Source organism: Mobula birostris, chromosome 28, assembly GCF_030028105.1.
Source record: "Mobula birostris isolate sMobBir1 chromosome 28, sMobBir1.hap1, whole genome shotgun sequence".
NCBI classification, from domain to species: Eukaryota; Metazoa; Chordata; class Chondrichthyes; order Myliobatiformes; family Myliobatidae; genus Mobula; species Mobula birostris.
In genome coordinates, this window is record NC_092397.1 from 16,780,424 (window position 1) to 16,805,718 (window position 25,295).

At 54.5% G+C, this 25,295-nt stretch overlaps 1 protein-coding gene across 1 annotated transcript; it reads left to right on the top strand.

The window, feature by feature from the left end:
- Positions 1-6,419: 6,419 nt before the first annotated feature.
- LOC140189038 (dapper homolog 2-like) lies at positions 6,420-24,530 on the top strand. Its single transcript, XM_072245721.1, has 4 exons — positions 6,420-6,812; positions 17,742-18,042; positions 18,353-18,619; positions 22,922-24,530. The coding sequence occupies exons 1-4, from the start codon at positions 6,585-6,587 to the stop codon at positions 24,061-24,063; spliced, it is 1,938 nt and encodes a 645-aa protein (XP_072101822.1). The 5' UTR covers positions 6,420-6,584; the 3' UTR covers positions 24,064-24,530.
- Positions 24,531-25,295: the final 765 nt, after the last annotated feature.

The following is a 25,295-nucleotide window of genomic DNA, read 5'->3' on the forward strand; positions in this document are numbered from 1 at the left end:
AAAAGCCTGCTTGGGTTTACCCTCATGATTTTGTGGCCCCTCGATTAAATCTCCTCTCGTTCTCCTGCGCTCCAAGGAATAAGGTCCTAACCTATTCAAGCTTTCCTTATAACTCATGTCCTCAAGTCCCGGAAACATCCTGGTAAATTTCCTCTGGACTCTTTCAACCTCGTTTACATCTTTCCAGTAGGTAGGTGACCAAAACTGCTCACAATGCTCCAAATTAGGCCTCACCAACGTCTGATACAACTTCAACATAACATCCCATCCCGTACTCAATACTTTGATTTACGAAGGCCAATATGCCAAAAGCTTTCGTTACAACCCTATCTACCTGTGACACCACTTTCAATGAATTATGTACCTGCATTCCCAGATCCCTCTGTTCTACCTCACTCCTCAGTGACTGTGTAAGACCTACCCTGGTTGGCCCTACCAAATTGCAAAACCTCTCACTTGTCTGCATTAAATTCCACCTGCCATTTTAGCCCATTTTTCCAGCTGGTCCAGATCCCTCAGCAAACCATGATAGTCTTCCTCGCTGTCCACTGTCTTGCTGTTATTCACAAATTTGCTGATCCATTTAAACACACTATCATTCAGATCGTTGATACAGATGACAAACAATGATGGACCCATCACCGATCCCTGTGGCATTCCACTAGTCACAGGCCTCCAGTCAGAGAGGCAGCCCTCTACTACCACTCCCTGGCTTCTCCCACAAAGCTGATGTCTAATCCAGTTTACTGCCTCATCTTGAACACCAAATGACTGACTCACCTTGACCAACCTCCCACGTGGGAGCTTGTCAAATGTCGTGCTAAAGTCCACGTAAACAACATGTACTGGCTTGGCTACACCACACACACACACACACACACACACACAGAGGAACTTGAAATTGCTCCCACTCTCCATTACTGATCTCTCTACGAGAATTGGTGTGTGTTCCCTTGTCCTACCCTTCCTGAAGTCCACAATCAGCTCCCTGGTCTCACGGATAGAAACATAGAAAACCTACACTCACAGCACGCTGGAGGAACTCAGCAGGTCGGGCAGCATCTGTGGAAAAGATCGGTCGACGTTTCGAGCCAGAAGCCTTCATCAGGACTGTAGAGGGAAGGGGCAGAGGCCCTATAAAGAAGGTGGTAGTCTCCAGCCCCTTGGTATGAAAATAGAATTCTCCAACTTCCGGTAATTCCCTCCCCCTCCCTTCCCCTATCCCTATGTCACTCTGCCCCCTCCCCCAGCTGCCTATCCCCTCCCTCATGGTTCTGCCTCCTTCTACTACCCATTGTGTTTTCCCCTATTCCTTCTTCACCTTTCCTGCCTATCCCCTCCCTGCTTCCCCTCCCCGACCCCTTTATCTTTCCCCTTACTGGTTTTTCACCTGGAACCTACCAGCCTTCTCCTTCCCACCCTCCCCCACCTTCTTTACAGGGCCTCTGCCCCTTCCCTCTACAGTCCTGACGAAGGGTTCCGGCCCGAAACGTCGACCGATCTTTTCCACGGATGCTGCCCGACCTGCTGAGTTCCTCCAGCACGTTGTGAGTGTTGCTTTGACCCCAGCATCTGCAGAGTATTTTGTGTTAACATAGAAAACCTACAGCACAATACAGGCCCTTTGGCCTACAGTGCTGTGCTGAACATGTCCTTACCTTAGAAATTACCTAGGTTTACCCATTGTTGTCTGTTTTACCAAGCTCCAGGAGTCTCTTAAAAGACCCTATCGTTTCTACCTCCACCACTGTCGCCGGCCGCAAATTCCACGCACTCACCACTCTCTGCGTAAAAAACTTACCCCTGACATCTCCTCTGTACCTACTTCCAAGCACCTTAAAACTGTGCCCTCTCATGTTAGCCGTCTCAGCCCTGGGAAAAAGCCTCTGACTATCCACACGATCAATGCCTCTCATCATCTGATACACCTCTATCAGGTCACCCCTCATCCTCCGTCGTTCCAAGGAGAAAAGGCCGAGTTCACTCAACCTATTCTCATAAGGCATGTTCCCCAATCCAGGCAACATCCTTGTAAATCTCCTCTGCACCCTTTCTATGGTTTCCACGTCCTTCCTGTAGTGAGGTGACCAGAACTGAGCACAGTACTCCAAGTGGGGTCTGACCAGGGTCCTATATAGCTGCAACATTACCTCTCGACTCTTAAATTCAATTCCACGATTGATGAAGGCCAATGCACCGTACGCCCTCTTAACCACAGAGTCAACCTGCACAGCAGCTTTGAGTGTCCTATGGACTCGGACCCCAAGATCCCTCTGATCCTCCACACTGCCAAGAGTCTTGCCATATTCTGTCATCATATTCGACCTACCAAAGTGAACCACCTCACACTTATCTGGGCTGAACTCCATCTGCCACTTCTCAGCCCAGTTTTGCATCCAATCAATGTCCCGCTGTAACCTCTGATAGCCCTCCACACCATCCACAACACCCCCAACCTTTGTGTCATCAGCAAATTTATTAAACCATCCCTCCACTTCCTCATCCGGGTTACTTATAAAAATCACAAAGAGTAGGTGTCCCAGAACAGATCCCTGAGGCACACCACTGGTCACCGACCTCCATGCAGAATATGACCCATCTACAACCACTCTTTGCCTTCTGTGGGCAAGCCAGTTCTGGATCCACAAAAGCAATGTCCCCTTGGATCCCATGCCTCCTTACTTTCTCAATAAGCCTGGCATGGGGTGCCTTATCAAATGCCTTGCTGAAATCCATATACACTACATCTACTGCTCTACCTTCATCAATGTGTTTAGTCACATCCTCAAAAAATTCAATCAGGCTCGTAAGGCACAACCTGCCTTTGACAAAGCCATGCTGACTATTCCTAATCATGTTATGCCTCTCCAAATGTTCATAAATCCTGCCTCTCAGGATCTTCTCCATCAACTTACCAACCACTGAAGTAAGACTCACTGGTTTATAATTTCCTGGGCTATCCCATTCCCTTTCTTGAATAATGGAACACCTTCCGCAACACTCCAATCCTCCAGAACCTCTCCCGTCCCCATTGATCATCGCCAGAGGCTCAGCAATCTCCTCCCTCGCCTCCCACAGTAGCCTGGGATACATCTCGTCTGGTCCCGGTGACTTATCCAACTTGATGCTTTCCACAAGTTCCAGCACATCCTCTTCCTTAATATCTACACGCTCAAGCTTTTCAGTCTGCTGCAATCACACAAGACACTTTTCCGTAGTGAATACTGAAGTAAAGTATTCATTAAGTACCCCTGCCACCTCCTCCAGTTCCATACTCACTTTTCCACTGTCACACTTGACTGGTCCTATTCTCTCATGTCTTATCCTCTTGCTCTTCACATACTTGTAGAATGCCTTGGGGTTTTCCTTAATCCTGCTCGCCAAGGCCTTCTCATAGCCCCTTCTGGCTCTCCTAATTTCATTCTTAAGCTCCTTCCTGCTAGCCTTATAATCTTCTAGACCTCTATCATTACCTAGGTCTTTGAACCTTCCGTAAGCTCTTCTTTTCTTCTTGACTAGATTTACAACAGCCTTTGTACACCACGGTTCCTGTACCCTACCACCCTTTCACTGTCTCATTGGAATGTACCTACTCAGAACCCCATGCAAATATCCCCTGAACAGTTGCCACATTTCTTCTGTACGTTTCCCTGAGACCATCTGTTTCCAATTTATATTTCCAAGTTCCTGCCTGATAGCCTCATATCTCCCCTTCCTCCAATTAAACACTTTTCTAACTTAGACAAGTTAGAAATAGACCATAGCATTGGAGAGGGATAGGAACAGACATGGTAAAAGAGATAGAATTGTGATCACTATCTCCAAAATGCTCTCCCACTGAGAGACCTGACACCTGACCAGGTTCATTTCCCAATACCAGATCAAGTACAGCCTCTCCTCTTGTAGGTTTATCTACACATTGTGTCAAGAAACCTTCCTGAACAGACTTAACAAACTCCACCCTATCTAAACCCCTCACTCTTGGGAGATGCCAATCAATATTTGGGAAATTAAAATCTCCCACCTCCACAACCCTGTTATTATTACTCCTTTGCAGAATCTGTCTCCCTGTTTACTCCTTGATGTCCCTGTTACTATTGGGTGGTCTATAAAAAATACCCAGTAGTGTTATTGACCCCTTCCTGTTTCCAACTTCCACCCACAGAGACTCTGTAGACAATCCCTCCATGAAGTCCACCTTTTCTGCAGTCGTGACGCTATCTCTGATCAACAGTGCCACGCCCCCACCTCTTTTGCCTCCCTCCCTGTCCTTTCCGAAACATCTAAATCCTGGCACTCTAAATAGCCATTCCTGCCCCTGAGCCATCCAAGTCTCTGTAATGGCCACCACATCATAGCTCCAAATACTGATCCACACTTTGAGCTCATCCGCATTGTTCATAATACTCCTTGCATTAAAATAGACACATCTCAAACCATCCGTCTGAGTGCGTCCCTTCCCTATCACCTGCCTGTCCTCCCTCACACACTGTCTCCAAGCTTTCTCTATTTGTGAGCCAACCACCTCTTCCCCAGTCTCTTCAGTTCGGTTCCCACCCCCCCAGCAATTCTAGTTTAAACTCTCCCTAATAGCTTTTGCAAACCTCCCCGCCAGGATATTGGTCCCCCTGGGATTCAAGTGCAACCCATCCTTTTTGTACAGGTCACGCCTGCCCCAAAAGAGGTCCCAATGATCCAGAAATCTGAATCCCGGCCCCCTGCTCCAATCCCTCAGTCACACATTTATCCTCCACCTCACTCTATTCCTATACTCACTGTCACATGGCACAGGCAGTAATCCCGAGATTACTAGCTTTGTGGTCCTGCTTCTCAGCTTCTTTCCTAACTCCCTGTAGTCTGCTTTCAGGACCCCCTCCCTTTTGCTACCTATGTCGTTGGTACCAATATGTACCACGATCTCTGGCAGTTCACCTTCCCACTTCAGGATATCGTGGACACGATCAGAAACGTCCCAGACACTGGCACACAGGACGCAAACTACCATCTGTGTTTCTTTTCTGAATCCATAGAATCACCTCTCTGACCCCCTAACTATAGGGTCCCCTATCATTGCTGCCATCCTCTTCCTTTCCCTGCCCTTCTGAGCCACAGGGCCAGACTCTGTGCCAGAGGCGTGGCCAGTGTTGCTCCCCCCAGGTAGCCGTCTCCCCCAACAGTACTCAAACAGGAGTACTTATTGTTCAGGGGGACAGCCACAGGGGTACTCTCAAGCATCTGCTTGTTGCCCTTCCTTCTCCTCACTGTTACCCTCTTATCTGTCTCCCGAGGCCCCAGTGTGACTACCTGCCTATAGCTCCTCTCTATCAGCTCCTCACTCTCCTTGACCAGACGAAGGTCATCGAGCTGCATCTCCAGTTCCCTAACGCGCTCCCTAAGGAGCTGCAGCTCGACGCACCTGGTGCAGATGTGGCCGTCCGGGAGGCTGGGAATCTCCCAGACTTCCCACATGACACCGAGCACAGAACACCGGCCTCACACACATTCTTTCTGTCTGTATTCTACACAGGCAACCTACCTCGCCTCGACCCGTTATTGCTAAAGCCCCATTGAGCCAAAGCCTTCCTACTCTGTCTCCCTCCATTCTGTCACCCGCTCCTCTGATGCCCGCTCTATAAAGCTGTCTTCTGTTTAATCCCTTCTCGCTGTTCTCACTGGCTGACGTCCGTGTGCTTGAGGTTGAGTACAAGGTTGTTCCTGCAACACCACTCAACTAGCTGGTACATCTCACTCCTATACGCCCTCTCGTCTCCATCTGAGATTCTGCCAACAATGGTTGTATCGTCAGCAACTTTATAGATGGCATTTGAGCTGTGCCCTGTCGTGGGTGTAGAGAGAGTAGAGCAGTGGGTTAAGCCAGTGAGGTGCGCCAGTGTCGATCGTCAGCAAGGACGAAATATTTTTTCATGATCTGCACAGACTCACCGGTCTCCCGGCAGGGAAGTCAAGGATCCAGTTGCAGAGGGAGGTACAGAGGCCCAGGGATTGGAGCTCGTTGATTTAGAACTGAGGGTTTGACTGTGTTGAACGCTAAGAGTTGTAATTAGTAAACAGCAGCCTGATGAAGGTATGGGTATTGTCCAGATGATCCACGGGTCTTGAGTCTGGACGGGGGTGTGTGTGTGTGTGTGTGTGTGTGTGTGTGTGTGTGTGTGTGTGTGTGTGTGTGTGTGTGTGTGTGTGTGTGTGTGTGTGTGTGTGTGTGTGTGTGTGTGTGTGTGTGTGTCTGCCTGTGTAACTGTGTGTGTGTATCTTGTGTGTTTAAGCGTGGTGACCGCTCTCCGTGACGAAGATGACCTCATTTGAAAAACTCTCCTCCGCCAATTGCAACATTCCTGGTCTCGGGATCGAACGGGTCGTGAGGCCCCGCCTCCTCCTGCCCCACGTGACGGGGCCGGCCAATGGGCGGCGGGCAGCCTGTTACATTGTTTCCATTTCTCAGTGATACTGACTCGCTACAATCGCGGCGCTTCCCCGGGGGACAGTGACGAGAGCCGGCGTGCGGGGTGGCTGCGAGACCCTGTTCCCCCGGGAGGGGGGACGGTGCGGAGGATCGGCAGCTCCTCATGGCCAGGAAGGCCGGCGCAAGCGGCCCCAAGCCCGGGCTGGACAGGAACCGGATCGGGGAGAGGCTGGAGGCCAGCGTGGCGGGCCTGCTGGAGCTGAGGCTGCTGCGGGAGAGGCAGGAGGAGACGGTACGGAGGGTGCTGCAGGAGGAGCGGCTGGAAGGCGGCGACGATCGCAAGCAGATCCTGGGGGATCTGCAGCCTCCGGGAGGGGCCGGCGCCCGGCAGGTGAGCAGGGGGGTGGGAGGGGGTCAGGCAGAAGCAGGGGTGTGGGGGGGGTGAGACAACATCTGGGCGCAAGGGTCAACATCTGGGAACGTGTTGACACCTGGACCGGTGCGAAGTTCAAAGCTGGATGTGGAACGGGATCGCCCCGGCAATTCGGTCGGACTGTGTTGGTAAACAGTCGGTATCCCCCTGGCACGGGGCTCGAAGGGCTGAACGGCCGCCCTTGCCCACCCTGGGAGTCGCGGGGCTGGGTTGCAACTCCTCCCATCCGCGGGGTCCCTCTCCCGGCCGCCAGAGCCGGTGTCTTCGGTCGGAAGGTTCCGGGTTCGAATCCCGCTCGGGGCTGAGCTGGGGCATGGAGGGAGAGGGGTCAGAATTACCCGCTTGGGGGGGGGGGAGGTGGGATCGGTCAGGCTCTGCTGCTCTGGGGGAAACAACCGGGGGGGGGGGAGGAGAGTGGGGACAGTAGTGAGGCATCCATATAACAACCCCCCCCCCCCCGGCCGCCACTCCCCACGGCCAGAGCAGAGACAAACCCGGGGTAGCCTGTGAGAGGCCGACCACCGCATGCAGTCCTAGGACCGGAGAGCAAGCCTGAGGGCAGAACCTCCCGTTGGATCAGAGATGAGGAGGGGTTTCTCAGAGCTGCAGAGGAGTAACGGCGCAGAAACAGGCCCTTCGGCCCGTCTAGTGCGTGCCGAGCCATTAAAACTGCCCACTCCCATCGACCTGCACAGCCTTCCACACCCCGACCATCCACGTTCTCTGAAACGTTGAAATCGAGCTCGCATGCACCTCTTGTGCTGGCAGCTACCTCCACTCTCTCACCACCCAAGTTTCCCCTCGTGTTCCCCTTAAATTTTTCACCTTTCCCCCTTAACCCGTGACCTCAGGTTGTACTCCCACCCACCCTCAGTGGAAAAAACCTGCTTGCAGTTACCCCATCTACACCCCTCATAATTTTGTATACCTCTATCAAATCTCCCCTCAATCTTCTACGTTCCAAGGAATAAAGTCCTAACCTATTCAATCTTTCCTTATAACTCAGGTCGTCCAGACCTGGCAACATCCTTGTAAATTTTCTCTGCACTCTTTCAAACTTGTTTACATCTTTCCTGTAGGTAGGTGGCCAAACCTGCAGAGGGGGTGGAGAATCTGTTGCCACAGATGGCTGTGGAAGACACGTCACCGGGTATATTTAAAGGGGAGGTGGGTAGGTTCTTGATTCGCTGAGGGGAAGGCGGGAGAACGCGGTTGAGAGGGATTACAGATCAGCCATGATGGGAATGGCGGGGCAGACTCGATGGGCCGAGTGGCCTCATTCTGCCCCGATGTTTTACGCTCTGAGCCGCGGTGCAGCGGGTAAGGTTGCTGTCTCAATGCTCCCGGAGTGGCGGGTTCGATCCCGATCGCTGGCAAGAGCGAATTCCTCATCAACACCTCCCGACCCGCCGCCCCTCTGCTGTCGGCTGCCCCTTGGCGCTGGGATTCCTGCCAGTGGGTGCCAGTCTCCCACAGCCTGGTGCCGTGTGACTGTTTGGGGGGGGGGGGCGGGGGGTGAGAGAGGGTGCTCATTCACGTGACCTTATTCTGAGTGTGGGATCGGGTGCGGGCCTGTCCAGCATGGACTCGATGGGCCGAAGAGCCCCTCTCCGTGCTGCAGTGCAGAATTGGCTCTGTGCGCGGGCGGCGGGATGCGCTGCTGCCCGCCCCGCGGCCCCGCGATGGGAGGGGAAAGTCCGGCTACGAGAGCCGCCTCCATACTGACCCTAGCCCGCGAGCGGGAGGAAACTGGCGCGTAGTTTGAACGTGCAGACTCCTCACGGGAATCGGACCCGGGAACGTCGGTGCTGTGAAGCGTTATGTCTGCCACTGCGTGACTGGGCTGCCCACAAAGACTCGGCCTCCTCGGCCACCTGTGGCAACGAATTCCACAGACTCGCCACCCTCTGGCTGAATAAATTCCTCCTCACCTCCGCTCAGGGTGGGAGAATTGGAAAGAATAAGGGGAGCAGTTGATGGTCAGTACGGGCTCGATGGGCCGAAGGGCCCTAGTGTCTCATCAGCCAAGGAAGCAGCCCGTCTCCGACCCAGGCGCTGTTCAGACGGGGTCACCGAACGCCAGCGGGCGCAGGCAGCACGACTGGGGCGTGTTCGCGGTTTGCGGTTTCCCGGTTCTCCTCGCCCGAGCTCCACTCTCGGCCTGCGGGATAATCTCCCCTCGTGACACGGCGCACAGCAGCACGCCTGTCGGAATTTCTGCCGAATTAATCTCTTAATTGTTCGCCTGTCGGGTACCGACTTGTCAAAAAGTCTGTCTGATCCACAGCGAGCCTGAGAGTGTAAACACGAATTAGGCTTTTGTGATGAACTGGGACCTCCCGGTTCACTTGGAATGGCGCCTCGGGCAGGAGGGAGGCGGATCTGTCTTCAGAGACACCGCAGTGTGGTGGGTGTTAACACTGGCACCTGGGCAACACCTCCCCTTCCCTCTCTCCCCCTCTGTCCATCCCTCACTCCCTCCCTCTCTCCCCCTTCCCCTCTGTCCATCCCTCCCTCCCTCCCGCTCCATCCGTCTGTCCCTCCCTCCCCCCTCCATCCGTCTGACCCTCCCTCCCTCCCCCTCCATCCATCCCATCCTCCCTCTCTCCCCCTCCATCCATCCCTCCCTCCCTCTCTTCCCCTCCCTGCCCCTCACTCTCCCTCCTTCCCTCTCTCCCTGCTCGTCACTCTCCCTCCTTCCCTGCCCCTCACTCTCCCTCCATCCCTCCCTCCCCCTCCATCCGTCTGTCCCTTTCTCCCTCTCCCTCCATCCATCCCTCCCTGCCCCTCACTCTCCCTCCTTCCCTCCCTCCCTGCCTGTCACCTTCCCTGCCCCTCACTCTCCCTCCCTCCCTCCCTCCCTGCCCCTCACTCTCCCTCCTTCCATCTCTCTCAGTCACACTCTCGGTCCGCCTCACTCAGCATCTGACGCGCGCCGGTCTGCAGTACCACATCCCGATCCGGGGCGCAGGTCCCCGAGCTGCGGCTGACGTTCCCGGTGACAGAACCTCAGGAAAGAGCCCCGCGGCTGCCGAGAATCTGAAATAAAATCCGGGGAGCGGTGGAAGCTCTGGGCAGGTTGGGCAGCCTCTGTGGGGAGGGACCTGGCAGGGACCGGGAAGGAGATTGAAGACGCAGGAGTCGGGCCACAGAGAAGCGTGCGAGAGGGTGGGACAGCTCAAGGGGATAGGGTAGGGATTGGCTAAAAACACTAGAATCACCATGACAACCTCGGCTTGTCTATTCCCCTTGCCCCGTCCCCCATCCCCCATCCGCTCTTTCGCGTTTCCATCCCCGTGCACGCTGCCAGACCTCCTGGGTGTTTCGAGAACGTTTTGTCTTTGCGCTCGGCGGTGTTTTGCTTTGGATCGGTGCCTCGGGGGGAGGGGGGGTCAGGTTGGTGGCCTGGAGACATGCCAGCTGGTGTCACTAACTAGTAGGTAAGGAGAGCCCGCACCCCACCAGCGAGGGAGACTTCCCACGGCCGGGACGCCCCGTTATCAGAGAGGGTCACGGAGGAGGCAGAGAATGGCGTTTCACCAACCACTTTTATTGCCGTGGTCCGATACCATTAAGCAGAGGGGACCATGGACTCCAGGGTGAGAGCCCCTGCTGTGGGGTGTCCTTGGACACAGGCCCTTTGGCCCATCGAGTCCCTGCTGACCCATTTACACTGATCCCGTTCTTTTCTCCCATGAACTGGGAGAAGAGGTTGTACAAGCCTGGGCTGTTTTCTCTGGAGCACCGGAGGGCGACTGGAGCCCTGAGAGTGGCTCGTCAGATTCTGACAGACGGAAGTCTTTCCCCAGGATCGAAATTCCTAATGAAGGAAAAACGTGGGGAGGTGTGCGGGAGAGGAGGGTGAGATCGAGCTCGGGGCGGGTTGAAGGGTCAGCACGGTGCGATGGGCCGAAGGGACTGCCCCTGAGCGGTACACAGCCGGGGCGCCCGGGGCTTTTGCGCCGTGCTGTATTTGTCAAAGTGGAGCAGAGATCGATTTTATCTCTCTGGCGGGAACAAAGGGTGTGAGGTTCGGGTAGAGCACCGCGGGACAGCTGGCAAGGGAGGGGCAACTACAGATACACCCCAGCCCTAACACACGGGGCGGGTTCATTCGATTCCAAACAACTAACTGGTTTACTGATCATTACAGGACATCTCCCCGGTGCTTCCCTCTCCCTTCCCCTTTTCCCAACACAGACCTTCTCCCTGCCCCCCTCCCCACTCGCGAGAGAGAGCGTGTGCTCTAATTCCAGAAGGCATTTACTTAAGGCGAGAGGAGGAAAGTTGAAGGAAGTGTGGGGCAGGACTGTTTTCTCAGACGCACGGGGATTGGGGGGTGCGCGGAAAGCTCAGCCGGGGTGGCGGAGACGTTGAAGGCGTTTAATACGCTGTCGGCCGCGTGGACAGGCGGGTAGCCGGGGGTGGGGGGGGGGGTGATACGGATCAGGTGCCGGCAGAAGGGATTCTGTTCTCTTCGGCATGGCGCCCAGCAGAGTTAGTACAGGCCAAAGACAGTATGGCCTCTGCTCTGTGCTCACCCAGTAATCGGTCAAGGCCCAGTTGGGTGAGCATAAAGCTCAGTGCTAGTGTTTTTTTCCAGTTTGCAGAAATATTTTTATAGATAGAACATAGAATAGTACAGCACAGTACAGGCCCTTCGGCCCACAATGTTGTGCTGACCCTCAAACCCTGCCTCCCATATAACCCCCCACCTTAAATTCCTCCATATACCTGTCTAGTAGTCGCTTAAACTTCACGAGTGTATCTGCCTCCACCACTGACTCAGGCAGTGCATTCCACGCACCAACCACTCTCTGAGTAAAAGACCTTCCTCTAATATCCCCCTTGAACTTCCCACCCCTTACCTTAAAGCCATGTATTGAGCAGTGGTGCCCTGGGGAAGAGGCGCTGGCTATCCACTCTATCTATTCCTCTTATTATCTTGTACACCTCTATCATGTCTCCTCTCATCCTCCTTCTCTCCAAAGAGTAAAGCCCTAGCTCCCTTAATCTCTGATCATAATGTATACTCTCTAAACCAGGCAGCATCCTGGTAAATCTCCTCTGTACCCTTTCCAATGCTTCCACATCTTTCCTATAGTGAGGTGACCAGAAGTGGACACAGTACTCCAAGTGTGGCCTAACCAGAGTTTTATAGAGCTGCATCATTACATCGCGACTCTTAAACTCTATCCCTCAACTAATGAAAGCTAACACCACATAAGTTTTCTTAACTACCCTATCCACCTGTGAGGACAGGGATTGCCTCCGTTACCCCCCCCCAACAGATATTTATTTATTGAGATAGTTATTTATTCGAGCTGTAGCCCAGCAATCTCCCGATTTAGCCAAAGTCACAGGCAATTTACAATGACCAATTAATCTACCAACTGGTCGGTCCTTGGACTGTGGGAGGAAACCCACGCGGTCACGGGGAGAATGTACAAACTCCTTACAGGCAGTAGTGGGAATTGAACCCAGGTCTCCTGCACTGCGAGCCGTCATGCTGACCGGACCTCCACTGAGGCTGCCTGGCCTACCGAGTGCCTCCAGTGTTATTGTGCGCGCACTGCCCTGGGTTTCCAGTGTCTGCTAGAATCGTGGGTCGACGGGACGTTCTCCTGAGAGATAGGGTGGGGCTAAAATGCAACCAGAAGAGGCGAGGAGCAGCCCCCCCCCCCCAAACCCCGCAGATGTGTGTGTGTGTGTGTGTGTGTGTGTGTGTGCATGTGTGTGGTACACGGCCTCTTCCAGCCCGCAGAAGAGACAGCCGGCTGGGGAGAGGACGGCGGGTGGTTGGTGTTGGGAGTGGCAGGCGAATGAAGGGTTAAACGAGGGGAACGTTTTCGAGCGACCGGAGCGTTTCCCAGGTCCGCCTGCCGAGGGCCGTTCGTTTCTGGGCTGCCTGTTCTGCGGTCGGGCGCCCTCCCTCCCCCACCGGGATCAGATAAGGGGGAGTGGGGTCAGGCGCAGTTCACCTGATGCCTGGAACAATGGGTACCTGGCATGGGGAGCGGCTGGATCTAATCTCTGCTCTCACCTGAGCGCAGAAACCGAGCCAGTGGCTCTAGTCAGCGGGGTGGGGTTTCATCTAGCCTGGAGGGTGGGTCTGGGATCAGAACCCCTCCCTTGGCACAGTCTCCCCCTTCCTCTCCCACTGGTCCACACCCATTCTCTCTCCCCCCACCCTGTGTTCCCTCATGCTCTCCTTTCCTTCCCAACACATTCCCTCTCCCACTCTATCCCTTCTTCCTCCCCACATTTTCACACTCTCTCCCTTCCTGTCCCACCCTTGTGCATTCCCCCTCTTCTTCTCCCCACATTCCCTCTCCCTGTATGTTCTTTCTCATCCACATATTCCCCCCTTCTCTCTCCCCCCACGGTCCCCCCCGTCTCTCTCCCCCCCCATGGTCCCAATCTGTCCTTCACACCCACACGTTCCTGTTCCCCCCTCCCAATACTTTCTCCCCCCCTGCACACATTCCCTCCCTCTCCCTGTGCATTCTCTCGTTCCCCACATTTTCCCTCCTTCTCGCCCGCACATTCCCTCCCCCCACACGTCTCCCACCCCAGCACACATTCTCTCCCTCCTTAATCGTTTCCTCTCTGCTCTCCGTCCCCACACGTTCCCCCTCTCTCCCCCTCCCCCCTACATTCTCTCCCCACATGTTCCCCTTCTCTCTCGCCTCCCCCCCACATTCCCCCTCTCCCCTTCGTGCCTTCCCCCTCTCCATCCCCCCCCCCCCCACCCCAGCCTCTCTGGTTTAACCCCGAACATCCGTGTTCAGAAGCATTAGGACAGGCCCCCGCCCTGCTGCCTTGGAACCGTGCCCGCCCCCTGCTGGGTGCTGCCCTGCTGCATTTTCCAACACCTGCTGCTTATCAGCCGCCCGGGTGGCGGGTGTGGCGGATTCCGGCCGTGCCCGGACCTGCGAGCTGGAGCCAGGGTGCAGAGTCCAACGTCAGTGGGAGAGAGAGCTCGGCGCCCAGCCGCACCCTGTCCCGGGTCAGCTGCTGCGCGCGGGGAGGGAAAGCTCCCTCCCCGCCACCAAGCAGGCAGCCACAGTGCAGGAGAGGGCCGGCGGGAGGCCATTGGGGTGGGCTAGTCTTCCAACTGCCTCTTGTTTCTACAGTGTGGTTTGCTGACGCCAGTTCCCTCGGTAAAGCGCATCTGTAGAGGTGTTGCATCCCTGCATCAGTCATGCCTGTTATCCCCTCCCTGCATGTTTGCCGCCAGTCACGGAGTTCGAGTAGGCCCGTTGGGGGGGGCTTCCATCCTCAGACTGAGCGGGGGCTCCGGCAGCCAGTTCTGTTGCCGGGGATGGGAGGGGGCCCAGGCAGGAACGCAGTGTACCTCCCAGCTCAAACTCGCTTCACTCCGCTAACTCCGTTCACTGTCAGCTGCACCGTAGACTCTGTAAGGGATCTGAACGCAGGTCTGTGAAAACCAAGTTATTGGATTGTGGGTGGCCTGGACATACTCCGAACCAGGCAGCAGGTAGAATTCTCGGATTCACCACCCTCTATCCCAGGGGCTCCCAACCGGGGACCCTTTGCTTAATAATATTGGTCCACAGCTTAAAAATGGTTGAAAAACACCATCTCTAAATCTTGGACAGTCTGGCCTTTAATCTGGGCCTCTGATTCTCATCATCATCATTACGTGCTGTGTCGTATGACATAATCATTACGTGCTGTGTTGTATGACATAATCATTACGTGCTGTGTTGTATGACATAATCATTACATGCCGTGTTGCATGAAGTAGGCGATCATGGTCTTTCCAGACCACAATTGATTCCTGGCAAACTTTTCTACCAAAGTGGTTTGCCATCGCCGCCTTCTGGGCAGTGTCTTTACAAGACGGGTGAGCCCCCAGCCATTATCAATACTCTTCAGAGATTGTCTGCCTGGCGTCAGTGGTCGCGTAACCAGGACCTCTGGTTCTAGGCTCCCTGGACTAGGGGAGACCGATTATTTTACCCCCAGGAGACGGGGGGGGGGGTGGAACGGGCACCATTCTGGCTGGGCGTCTGTGACTAGCTGTGCTCCCCCGTTTGTGAAAACGGAAATAGGCGGATTAGGTAGATGTACAAAATGCTGGAGGAACTCTGCAGGGTCAGTGGAGGGCAATAAACAGACGAAGTTTCGGGTGGATTAGTAGATTTACAGATTAGTACATCTTAGAAAGATTGGGGCAGTTGTGCACAGCGAAGGGGTTGTCAGAGGATACAACAGGATGTAGGTTAGTTACAGATATAGAACAGTACAGGCCCTTCAGCCCACAATGTTGTGCTGACCCTTTAACCTACTCCAAGATTAGTCTAACCTTCCCTCCCACATAACCCTTCATGTTTCTATCATCCATGTACCCAAGAGTTTCTTAAATGTCCCTAAAGTACCTGCCTCTATCACCACCCTCGGGAGTGCGTTCGACGCACCCACAACTCTCTGTGTAGACAAAAACCACCTCTGACCCTCTATACTTTCCTCCAACCACCTTAAAATTATGCCCCCTGGTACCAGCCATTTCCACCCTGGGGATAAAGGTGCTGGCTGGCCACTCCTTAGCTATGCCTCACCGTATGGGCAGAGAAATGGCGGATGCAGTTTAATTCAGATGAGCTTGAGGTTTGTGCTTTGGGGGGGGGTCAAATGAAAGGAGAAAGGAGTTAACAGCAGGACTCTTAGCAGCATAGATGTGGTTGGATCTTAGGGTCCAGGTCCGTAGCTTCCGGACAGTGTGTACATAACTAGATAGACATGCTTGCCTTCATTAGTCGGGGTAGTGAGTCCAAGAATTAGGAAGTCATATTGCAGCCACTGTGTAAACAACTTACCTCTGATATCCCCCCCTATACGTCCCTCCAAATGATGCTGTCTCGTGTTTGCTCTTTCCTCCCTGGTTAAGGTTGCTGGCTGTCCACTCGATCTGTGCCTCTATCAGGTCTTAGAAGGGTAGAGCACAGGGAACAGGCCATTCAGCCCACAGTGTCTGTGCTGACCCGGCTAAAAAGCAAATCAAAAATGCCCAAACACTAATCCCTCCTACCTGGACCGTGTCCATATCCTTCCATCTTCCTCACGTCCATCTGCTTGTCCAAACGTCTCTTAAAAGCCTCTGCCTGTACCACCATACCACGCATCCACAACTCTCCGAGTAAAAAAACTTACCCCTCACCTTCAACGCATGCCCCCTGGTATGAGACATTTTAACGCTGGGATATAGATACTCCCTGTCCACTCTACCAATGCCTCTCATAATCTTGTAACCCTCGATCAGATCTCCCCTCTGACGCTCCAGAGAAAACAACCCAAGTTTATCCAGCCTCTCGTTATAGCACACACCCTCTAAACCAGTCAGCATCCTGGTAAACCTCTTCTGCCCCCTCTCCAAAGCCTCAGCATCCTCCCGACAGTGAGCCAGTCAGAACTGTATGCAATACTCCAGATGTGGCCTGACCAGAGTTTTAAAAAGTTGCAACATAACCTCCTAACTTTTGAACTCAATGCCTCGACGTGTGAAAGCAAAGCCTTGCAACCACACAAAATGACAGAACTCAGTGGACCAGGCAGCGCCCATGGAGAAAGAGTACTCGGAGCACTCCCTGAGTTCTCCAGCATCGTGTGTGTGTGTTGCTTGGACTTCCTGCGTTCGCGGATCGATAAGCCTTCTTAGCCACATTATCGAACTGTGTTGTCACTTTCAACGAGCTAGGAGCTTGGTCCCCCAAGACCCTGGAGGGACTCGGCGGGTCGGGCAGCATCTGTGGAAATGAGTGAACAGTCGACGTTTTGGGCCGAGACCCTTCGTCAGGACCGAGAAGGAAGGGGGAAGACACCAGAATAGAAACGTTGTTGGGGGGGGGGGTGGAGGGGAAGTAGATTGGTGGGTGGGAGAGGTCAAGGGCTGGAGAAGAAGGAATCTGATAGGAGAGGAGAGTGAGCCATGGGAGAACGGGATGGAGGGGGGTTCCGTAAGGAGATGATGGGTGAAGTCGGGTGGACGGGAGAGGTCAAGGGCTGGAGAGGAAGGAATCTGATAGGAGAGGAGGGTGGACCGTGGGTGAAAGGGAAGGAGGAGGGGACCCAGGGGGAGGTGACAGGCAGGTGAGAAGAAGTAAAAGATCAAAGAGTGGGGGGGGGGGGCTATTTTGTTCACCGGAAGGAGAAATCGATGTTCATACCCTCAGGTTGGAAGCTACCCAGAGGGGATACAAGGTGTTGCTCCCTCCACCCTGAGGCACACGAGGAGGCCACGGATCGCCACGTTGTAAGGGACAAGTTTCTTTTTTAAAGCAGAGAGTGGTAGGTGTCTGGATGGGTCTGGGAATTAGATGAAGACTTTTAGATAGCCAGATAATCGTTCAAGGAATGGAGGGACAGGGATGAAGACAAGAGATTCCGCTGACGCTGGAAATCCAGAGTGGCACACACACAAACACAAAACACTAGAGAGACTCAGTAAGTCAGGCAGCATCTATGGAGGTTGATAAACAGTCACTGTTCTGGACTGAGACCCTTCAACAGGGCTGGAAAGGAGGGGGGAAAGCCAGAATAAGAAGATGGGGGGAGTGGGGAGGAGGAGTAACAAGTTGGCAGGTGATGGGTGAGACCGGGTCGGGGGGGAAGATGGGATGGTGCCGGAAAGCAGGGAGGGGAGGGGTGGAGGAGGCGTACAGATGGGATTCAGATTAATTTGTCATTACACTCAGACGTCAAGGGCTGTCGGGCCAGTTCCTGTGCGGTACTGATCCATGTTGTGCTGTATGCTGATGAGACCGCCTGAGAGCGAGCACAGACCACTCGAACTCGCGTTGGGGCGCCGCGCTCCGCCCATCGCCGGTTCAAACGCTGACGAGGGCTCTGGTTTACTCCCGACAGCCTCCGCAGCCAGCCACCGGCGAGTTGGAGCGGGCTCCCGCGCGAGACGTTAAGCTGGAGCTGGCGGGCGGCCGGGAGCAGTGCGCGGATGGGCTGGCGGGGCGAGGCAGCCCGACTCCCCTGCCCGAGGAACTGGGCGGGGAGCAGTGGAGAGGAGATGCCGGCGGCCTCTCAGCGGAGCCGGGGACCTCGGCCAGCCCTGCCCCGGAGCATCAGGGGCCGGCGGGGCGGCACGACTCTGTGACCCAGCTGGTGGAGAGGGGCCCGGACAGTGGCGACACGGACTCCAGGCCCAGCTCGGGTGAGAGGGGGCGCCGGTGGGGAGAAACGGGAAAGGGAAGGGGAGACAGGGGGAGGGAAGGGGCAGGAGAGGGAGAGGAAGGGGATGGGGTGGGGGAAAGGGCGATTGAGTGGGGATTGAGGGGAGAAGTGGGGGAGCGGTTGGAAGAAGGGAAAAGAGGTAAATGGGATGGTCCAAGGAAGAGAGAAGGTTAGAGAGTGCCGGTTGAGGGGGAGTGATGGGGGGGCCTGTCTGTTCTGTGTGTCGGGTGTTCCTCCCCCGCCCACCGTAACCTGTCTTCACCTCCCCCCCCCCACCCCGCCTGCCCCAGGTTTCTACGACGTGACCGACAGCGCCTCGTGCTCGCTTTCCACCTCCTGCACGTCGGTGTACAGCGAGGGCCCCTCCAGCTCGCTGTGGAGCGTCCAGTCGGGCCCGCAGGTCAGCCGGCCCTGCGGCAGCCGCAGCCGGCCTCGCTCCACTGACGACGGGGCCGTGCGGCCGGAGCCCGGCACGCGGCGGGCCCTCGAAGGCGAGGGCTGCGTCTGGGGCAGGGTCGTCAGGAGGGGAAGGACCTCCCAGCGGCCCGTCTCGGCAGGTAGGGGGCCGCCCTGCCCGCGGGGCGCGCTGGGGGGCACGGGTGGACAGCGGGGGTGACCAGGGCAGGGTGAGACGGGATGAGAAGGGGACACTGGGGTTGGGGTGGGGAGGGCAGAGGCAAGGCTCGAAAAGTTCTACAGCCCAGAAACAGGCCCTTCGGCCCATCTAGCCCATGCCAAACTATTATTCTGCCTAATCCACTCAAACTTATCCAAACTTCTCTTAAATGTTCAAAATGAACTCAAATCCAGCTCATCCCACACTCTCACCACCCTCTGAGTGAAGAAGTTTCCTCTCATGTTCCCCTTACGCATTTCACCTTTCACCCTTAACCCATGATCTCTAGTTCTAGTCTCACCCAACCTCAGTAGAAAAAGCCTGCTTGCATTTACCCTATCTATACCCCTCTGTCAAATCTCCCCTTATTCCCTACGCTCCAGGGAATAAAGTTCTAACCTATTCAACCTTTCCCTAGAACTCAGTCCCGGCAACACCCTTGTCAATTTTCTCTGTACTCTTTCAACCTTGTTGACATCTTTCCTGTAGGTAGGCGACCAAAACTGCACACAATACTCCAAATTAGGCCTCACCAACGTCTTGTAGAACTCCAACATAACATCCCATCTCCTATACTCAATACTTATGAAGGCCAGTGTGCCAAAAGCTTTCTTTACAGCTCTACCCACCTGTGGCATGACCTTCAAGGAATTAGGGACCTGTATTCCCAGATCCCTCTGTTCTACGGCACTCCCCGGTGCCCGGCCGCTCACTGTGTCCTCCCAAAGTGCAACACCTCACACTTGTCTGCATTAAATTCCATCTGCCATTTTCCAGCTGGTCCAAATCCCTCTGGGAGCTCTGATAGTCTTCCTCGCAGTCCACTGCACCTCCAATCTAGGTGTCACCCACAAACTTGCCGATGCCGTTAACCACATTATCATCCAGATCGTTGATAAAGATGACAAACAACGGAACAAAGGAATTAGTAACAGCACCAATTCCTGCAGCGGTCCACTAGTCACAGGCCTCCGGTCAGAGAGGCGGTCATCTTCCACCATTCTCCGGCCTCTCCCGTGAAGCCGACGTCTCATCAAATTTACTACCTCATCCCGAATGCCGCGCGATGGGACCTTTTTGACCAAGCTCCCATGTGAGACCCTGTCAAAGGCTTTGCTAAAGTCCATGTAGACAACATCCACTGCCTTGCCTTCACCAGCTTTCCTGGTAACCTCCACGAAAAACTCTATAGGATTGGTTAGACATGACCTGCCATGCACAAAGGGTGTTGGGGCAGAAGTGCATCTACCAAATGTTTATATATCTGGTCCTTAGAATACTTACCAATAACTTGTCCACTACCTGATTGTTCTAAAATTTCCTGGCTTATTATTAGAGCATTCCTTAAACAATTGACATCAAATATCCTGCAATCCCCAAGCACCTAAGGACGTCTTAGATCCCTCTGCAAGGGAGACTGCAATTCCTGTACTAGCCTCCCAATCATTCCTGGACCATTCCCGTGAACCTCCTCTGCACCCTCTCCAATGCCAGCACATCCTTTCTTAAACAACAGGTCCCCAAAACTGCTCAACTGCAGTGTGACTAATGCCTCAAAGACTTGGCATTACGTCCTAACTTTTATATTCCAGTCCTCTCGAAATGAATGCTAACGTCGCATTTGCTTCCTCACCACCGACTCAACCCGCAAGTTACCCTTCAGGGAATTCTGCACAAGGACTCCCAAGTCCCTTTGCACCTGATTTCTGAACGCTCTCCCCATTTACAAAATAGTCTACACCTTTATTCCTTCGACCAAAGTGCACGACCATGAACTTCCCAACATTGTACTCCTTCTGCAGACGCCTTGCTCCCTCAACACTACCTGCCCCTCCACATCTTTGTATCGTCTGCAAACTTGGCCACAAAGCCATCGATTCTATCATCGAAATCATCGGCATTCAATGTAAAAAGAACCTATCTCGACACCAACCCTCGTGGAACACCACTGGTCACTGGCAGCCGAGCAGAAAAGGTCCCCTTTAATCTCACTGTGCCTCTGAACAATCAGCCAAACCCCTATCCAGGCTAGAAATATTTCCGACAATGCCACGAGCTCATAGCTCATTAAGCAGCCTTGTGTGGGGCACCTTGTCAACGGCCTTCTGAAAATCCAAGTACACAACATCAGCTGACTCTACTTGCTCCAGGTGACCTATCTACCTTCAGACCTTTCAGCTTGCCCAGCACCTTCTCCTTAGTAACAGCAACTACACACACCTATGCCCTCTGACATTCTTGAATTTCTGGCATACTGCTGGTGTCTTCCAAGTGAAGATAGACAAAAATCATTTATTAAGTTCGTACAACTTCTCAGTCTCAGGTTACTACCTCTCCAGTCTGATATTTACCATTGCCTCTCTTTTATGCTTTCTATATCTGAAAAATCTTTTGGTAGTCTCTTTGATACTGTCTAGCTTACCGAGATATTTAACCTTTTCTGTCCTTATGGCTGTTTAGTTGCCTTCTATTTAAAAGCATTCCAATCCTCTTTCTACTAATGTTTGCTCTATTAAATACCCTCTCTTTTCCTTTTATGCTGTCTTTGACTTCCCTCAGCCATCCTCCCTTTAGAATACTTCATCCTTGGGACGTATCTATCCTGTGCCTTCCGAGTTGCCCCCAAAAACCTCCAGCCATCGCTGCTCTGCCATCGTCCCTGCTAGTGTCCCCTTCCAGCTTGGTCAACTCCTCTCTCGTGCCTCTGTAATTCCCCTTACTCCACTGTAATACTGATACATCCGACTTTAGCATCTCCCTTTCAAACTTCAGGGTGAATTCTATCGTATTATGATCACTGCCTCCTAAGGGTTCCTTTACCTTAAGCTCCCTAATCAAAACTGGTTCATTACACAACAGCCGATCCAGGATTGCCTTTTCCCTAGTGGGCTCAACCATAAGCTGCTCTAAAAAGCCACCCTGTAGACATTCTACAAATTCCCTCACTTGGGATTCAGCACCAACCTGACTTTCCCAATCCACCTGCGTATTGAAATCCCCCACTGGTATTGTAACATTAACCTTCTGACATGCTTTTTTTTAATCTCCCATTGTAATTTGTAGCCCACATCCTGGCTACTGTTCGGGGGGCCTCTATATAACTTCCATCAAGTTTTTTTTTCCTTGCACTTTCTTAGCTCTACGCACAAGGATTCTACCTCTTCCGATCCCACGTCTCCCCTTTCTAAGGATTGAATTTCATGTTTTACCAACAGAACCACAAGGTCCTAGGGAACGCCTTGACAGCCCCTGGAGATTTATCCACCCTAATTTGCCTCAAGTCAACAAGTACTCCCTCCTCTCTAATCTGTATAGGGTCCATGATGTTGCTGTTGTGTTGCCTCACTTCTACAGACTCTGTATCCACCTTCCAGTAAACACAAATGCAAAAAAAAATCCATTTAGGATCCCCCCCCATCTCTTTTGACTCCACACATAAGATGACCACTCTGATCTTCTAGAAATCCAATTTTAACCCTTGCTGTTCTTCTGCTGTTAGTATATCTGTGGAAGCCCAAGGAATTCTCCTTCACGCTGTCTGCTAGGGCAACCTCATGCCTCCTTTTATCACTCCTGATTTCCGCGAGTGTTCTCTTGCATTTCTTCTGCTCCATAAGCACCTCATTTGTTCCTGCCTGCCTCTACCTCCTTTTGTTTTTGCTCAGTATCTCTCAAAACCCAAGGTCCCCGACACCTGTTATCTTTACCTTTTATTCTGACAAGCTTTGTACTCTCAAACTTTCACTTGTGAAGGCCTCCCACTTAGCCTTTGCCAGAAAAACGCCTGTCCCAATCCACACTTGCCAGATCCCTTCTGATACTATCAAAACTGGCCTTTCTCCAATTTAGAATCTCAACACAACAAGACCTGTCCTCCTCCAGAATTATTGAATGTAATGGCAGTATGATAAATAGATTCAGCGTTCCCCTACACAAGCGTCTGTAACGGCCCTGTCTCGTTCCCAAACAGGATCACACTCTCTCTAGTCCCAACATATGGATTTACAAAACTTTCCTGAACACTTTAACCAAACTTTATCCCATCCAGTATGGGGGTCCTGGGAGGGGGTGGAGGCATCGGGAGGGGCGGGGATGTTGGGGGATGGGAGGAATGGGGATGCTGAGGGAACAGAGGACGGGGGCACCAAGGGTGGTGGAAGGGAACTGAGGGGTAAGTGTAGGATGGGTCCTAAAACTCACCCCTTCTCTCTCTCTCTCTCTCTCTCTCCCTACCCACCTCCAGGCGAGCTAACCTTCCTGCCCCGATACTGCAGCTCCAGCAGACTCTCCTCCAGCTGCCCGGCCGCCTCCTCCTCCACCTCCATCTCCCTCGCCTCCTCCATCTCGCCCTCCTCCCCGGGCTGCGGCGCGCGGCCCGACCCAAAGTTCCGCTGCGATCTGGTGTCCAGGCACGGCAGCGAGGTCTACCACTACCCGAGCCCGCTGCACGCGGTGGCCCTCCAGAGCCCGCTCTTCACCGCCTCGTCCGGCCGCCCCAGGGAGCTGGAGGGGGAGGGGGAGGGCAGAGGGGAAGGGGAGGCCGGGACAGGGCTGGGGGCCGGGACCGAGCCCGTCCCGCCGGCCAGCAGGGAGAGGCTGGACAGGTATATCTGCGGCCTGGTGCTCCGCTCCCGCTGCGGGGCCGGCTCCGAGCAGCCGGGCCCCAGGCGGCCTCCGCTGGCCTCGTACCCCAAGAGCCTGTCGCTGTCGTCGGTCTGGGGCCAGGGCCCGGCCGGGGTCTGGAAAGGGGCCAGGAGGCGGATCTCCACCAGCTGCCAGGCCTCGGAGCGGCCGCCGTCGCAGGACCGGCGCTCCCCGGTCACCCCCGAGCCCGCTGGCCTGGCGGCCCCTGAGGGCCCACTCTACCGCGGCAAGCACCTCCACCACGGGCTGGTGAGGTGCCCGGCCGCGGGCGAACGGGACGTCCCGGAGCACGGGGGCCGCCGCGTGGACCTCTTCAGGCGGCTGGGCTCCAGGAGGAGGTCGCCCTCCCGTTCCAGCTCAGAGATGAACCTGAGCTCGGCGCTGCCGCGGGCTCCCGATGCCTCGCTGGGGCTCGAGTGCCGGCCCGGGCCGGCCAGGAGGAAGCAGAAGTGGACGTCGGTGCTGGAGATCCCAGCCCCAGGCAGGGCGAAGAGGGCCGGCTTCCTGGGCCAGGCCCAGGCCTTCCTGAGCCGCCGCCAGAGGTCCTCGCCCTGCGATTCCCTCCCTTCCTCGCTGGGGGAGGAGGGTGCTGGCTGGTTGCGGGGGGCTGAGACCCTGCCCCGGACCAGCCCGGTCTCCGAGACCCGGTTCCACCGCTCCAGATCCTTCAAGGAGCTCAGGAAGAAGGTGCAGTTGTCCATCAGGCCTTGGTCACTCAAGGCCAACAGTACTCCCAAATGAGGGGCATCTCCCTCACTCACTGGGGCCATTCCTCCCTGCCTCATCTTTTCCTTTCCCAACCCTTCATCTGCAGAGGGGTTCCCCTCTCCCCCGGCCCCTCATCCATAGAGGTGGCCAATCCACCCTCCTCCTCTTCTAGAAGACATGATCAGAAGTAGGCCATTCGGCCCATTCATACTGCTATCATGGCTGGTTTAATATCCCTCTCAACCCCATTCTCTTCCCTCCTCCCCCCCCCTTTGTTTTTCCTCCTCCGCTCTCTGAGAATAAACCAAAACTGTGAACGCTGGGGAAGGAGAAAGCGACAGGGGAAAATCCGACAAAGACCTGTACCTAGTGCCTTAGCTTGCCGGACTGGTGAGGAGTCGCGTTAGTTTCAGATAATTATTTAAGTTGTCCTCCTGCTGGGCTGCAATATTTTTGGACGCTAGATTGTAGAGTTGGAATAAATAAAATTATTGACCAAAGACCCTGGACGCGTGTCCCATCTCCATGTGTCGTCGGAGGGGGGGTGGGATTGGCGCCTTTCGCAGGGATATTCAGCTGGGGGGTGGGGGGTGGGGGGAGACGCGCAGGACGACCTCGATGCCACCCGGGGCACAGCAGTCCGCTCGGTAGGCAGCCTGCACCAACGCACAGCGGCACCAGGTTTGTACCGACTCCCGGAGTCTCCGCAGTAACTCGCCGGGACTTCCAGCCCCGCCACCTCGACCAGCTGGAAGGACACGGGCAACAAAGGTGTGGGAACGCCACTTCCTGGGAATTCATTACACCCCACACACTGAGCGCCGTGCCTTCATTACTGAGGGATCAAATCATGGAGCTCTCTCCTTTTTTTAAAAACATAAACTCGAGGAATTCTGCAGATGCTGGAATTTCAAGCAACACACATCAAAGTTGCTGGTGAACGCAGCAGGCCAGGCAGCATCTCTAGGAAGAGGTACAGTCGACGTTTCGGGCCGAGACCCTTCGTCAGGACTCTCCAGGCCGGGTCTTTATGTGCTGCTATTGTGACTCCCGTCTCCCCTTCCCCCACCACCACTCTGCAATCCCGTCTCCCCAGATCCCACCGTCAGCTCCTGGGCCCTCAGAGGCTCCATCTTCCTCTCACCCCAACCCTCCCCTCTCCATTGACACCCCCAGCCTCCCCCCCCCCCCCCCGATCCCAGCTCTCATCCGTGCCGGGTCTTTACCATCCCCTCCGACCTTCAACTGTCGGAGGCAGAGCGCTC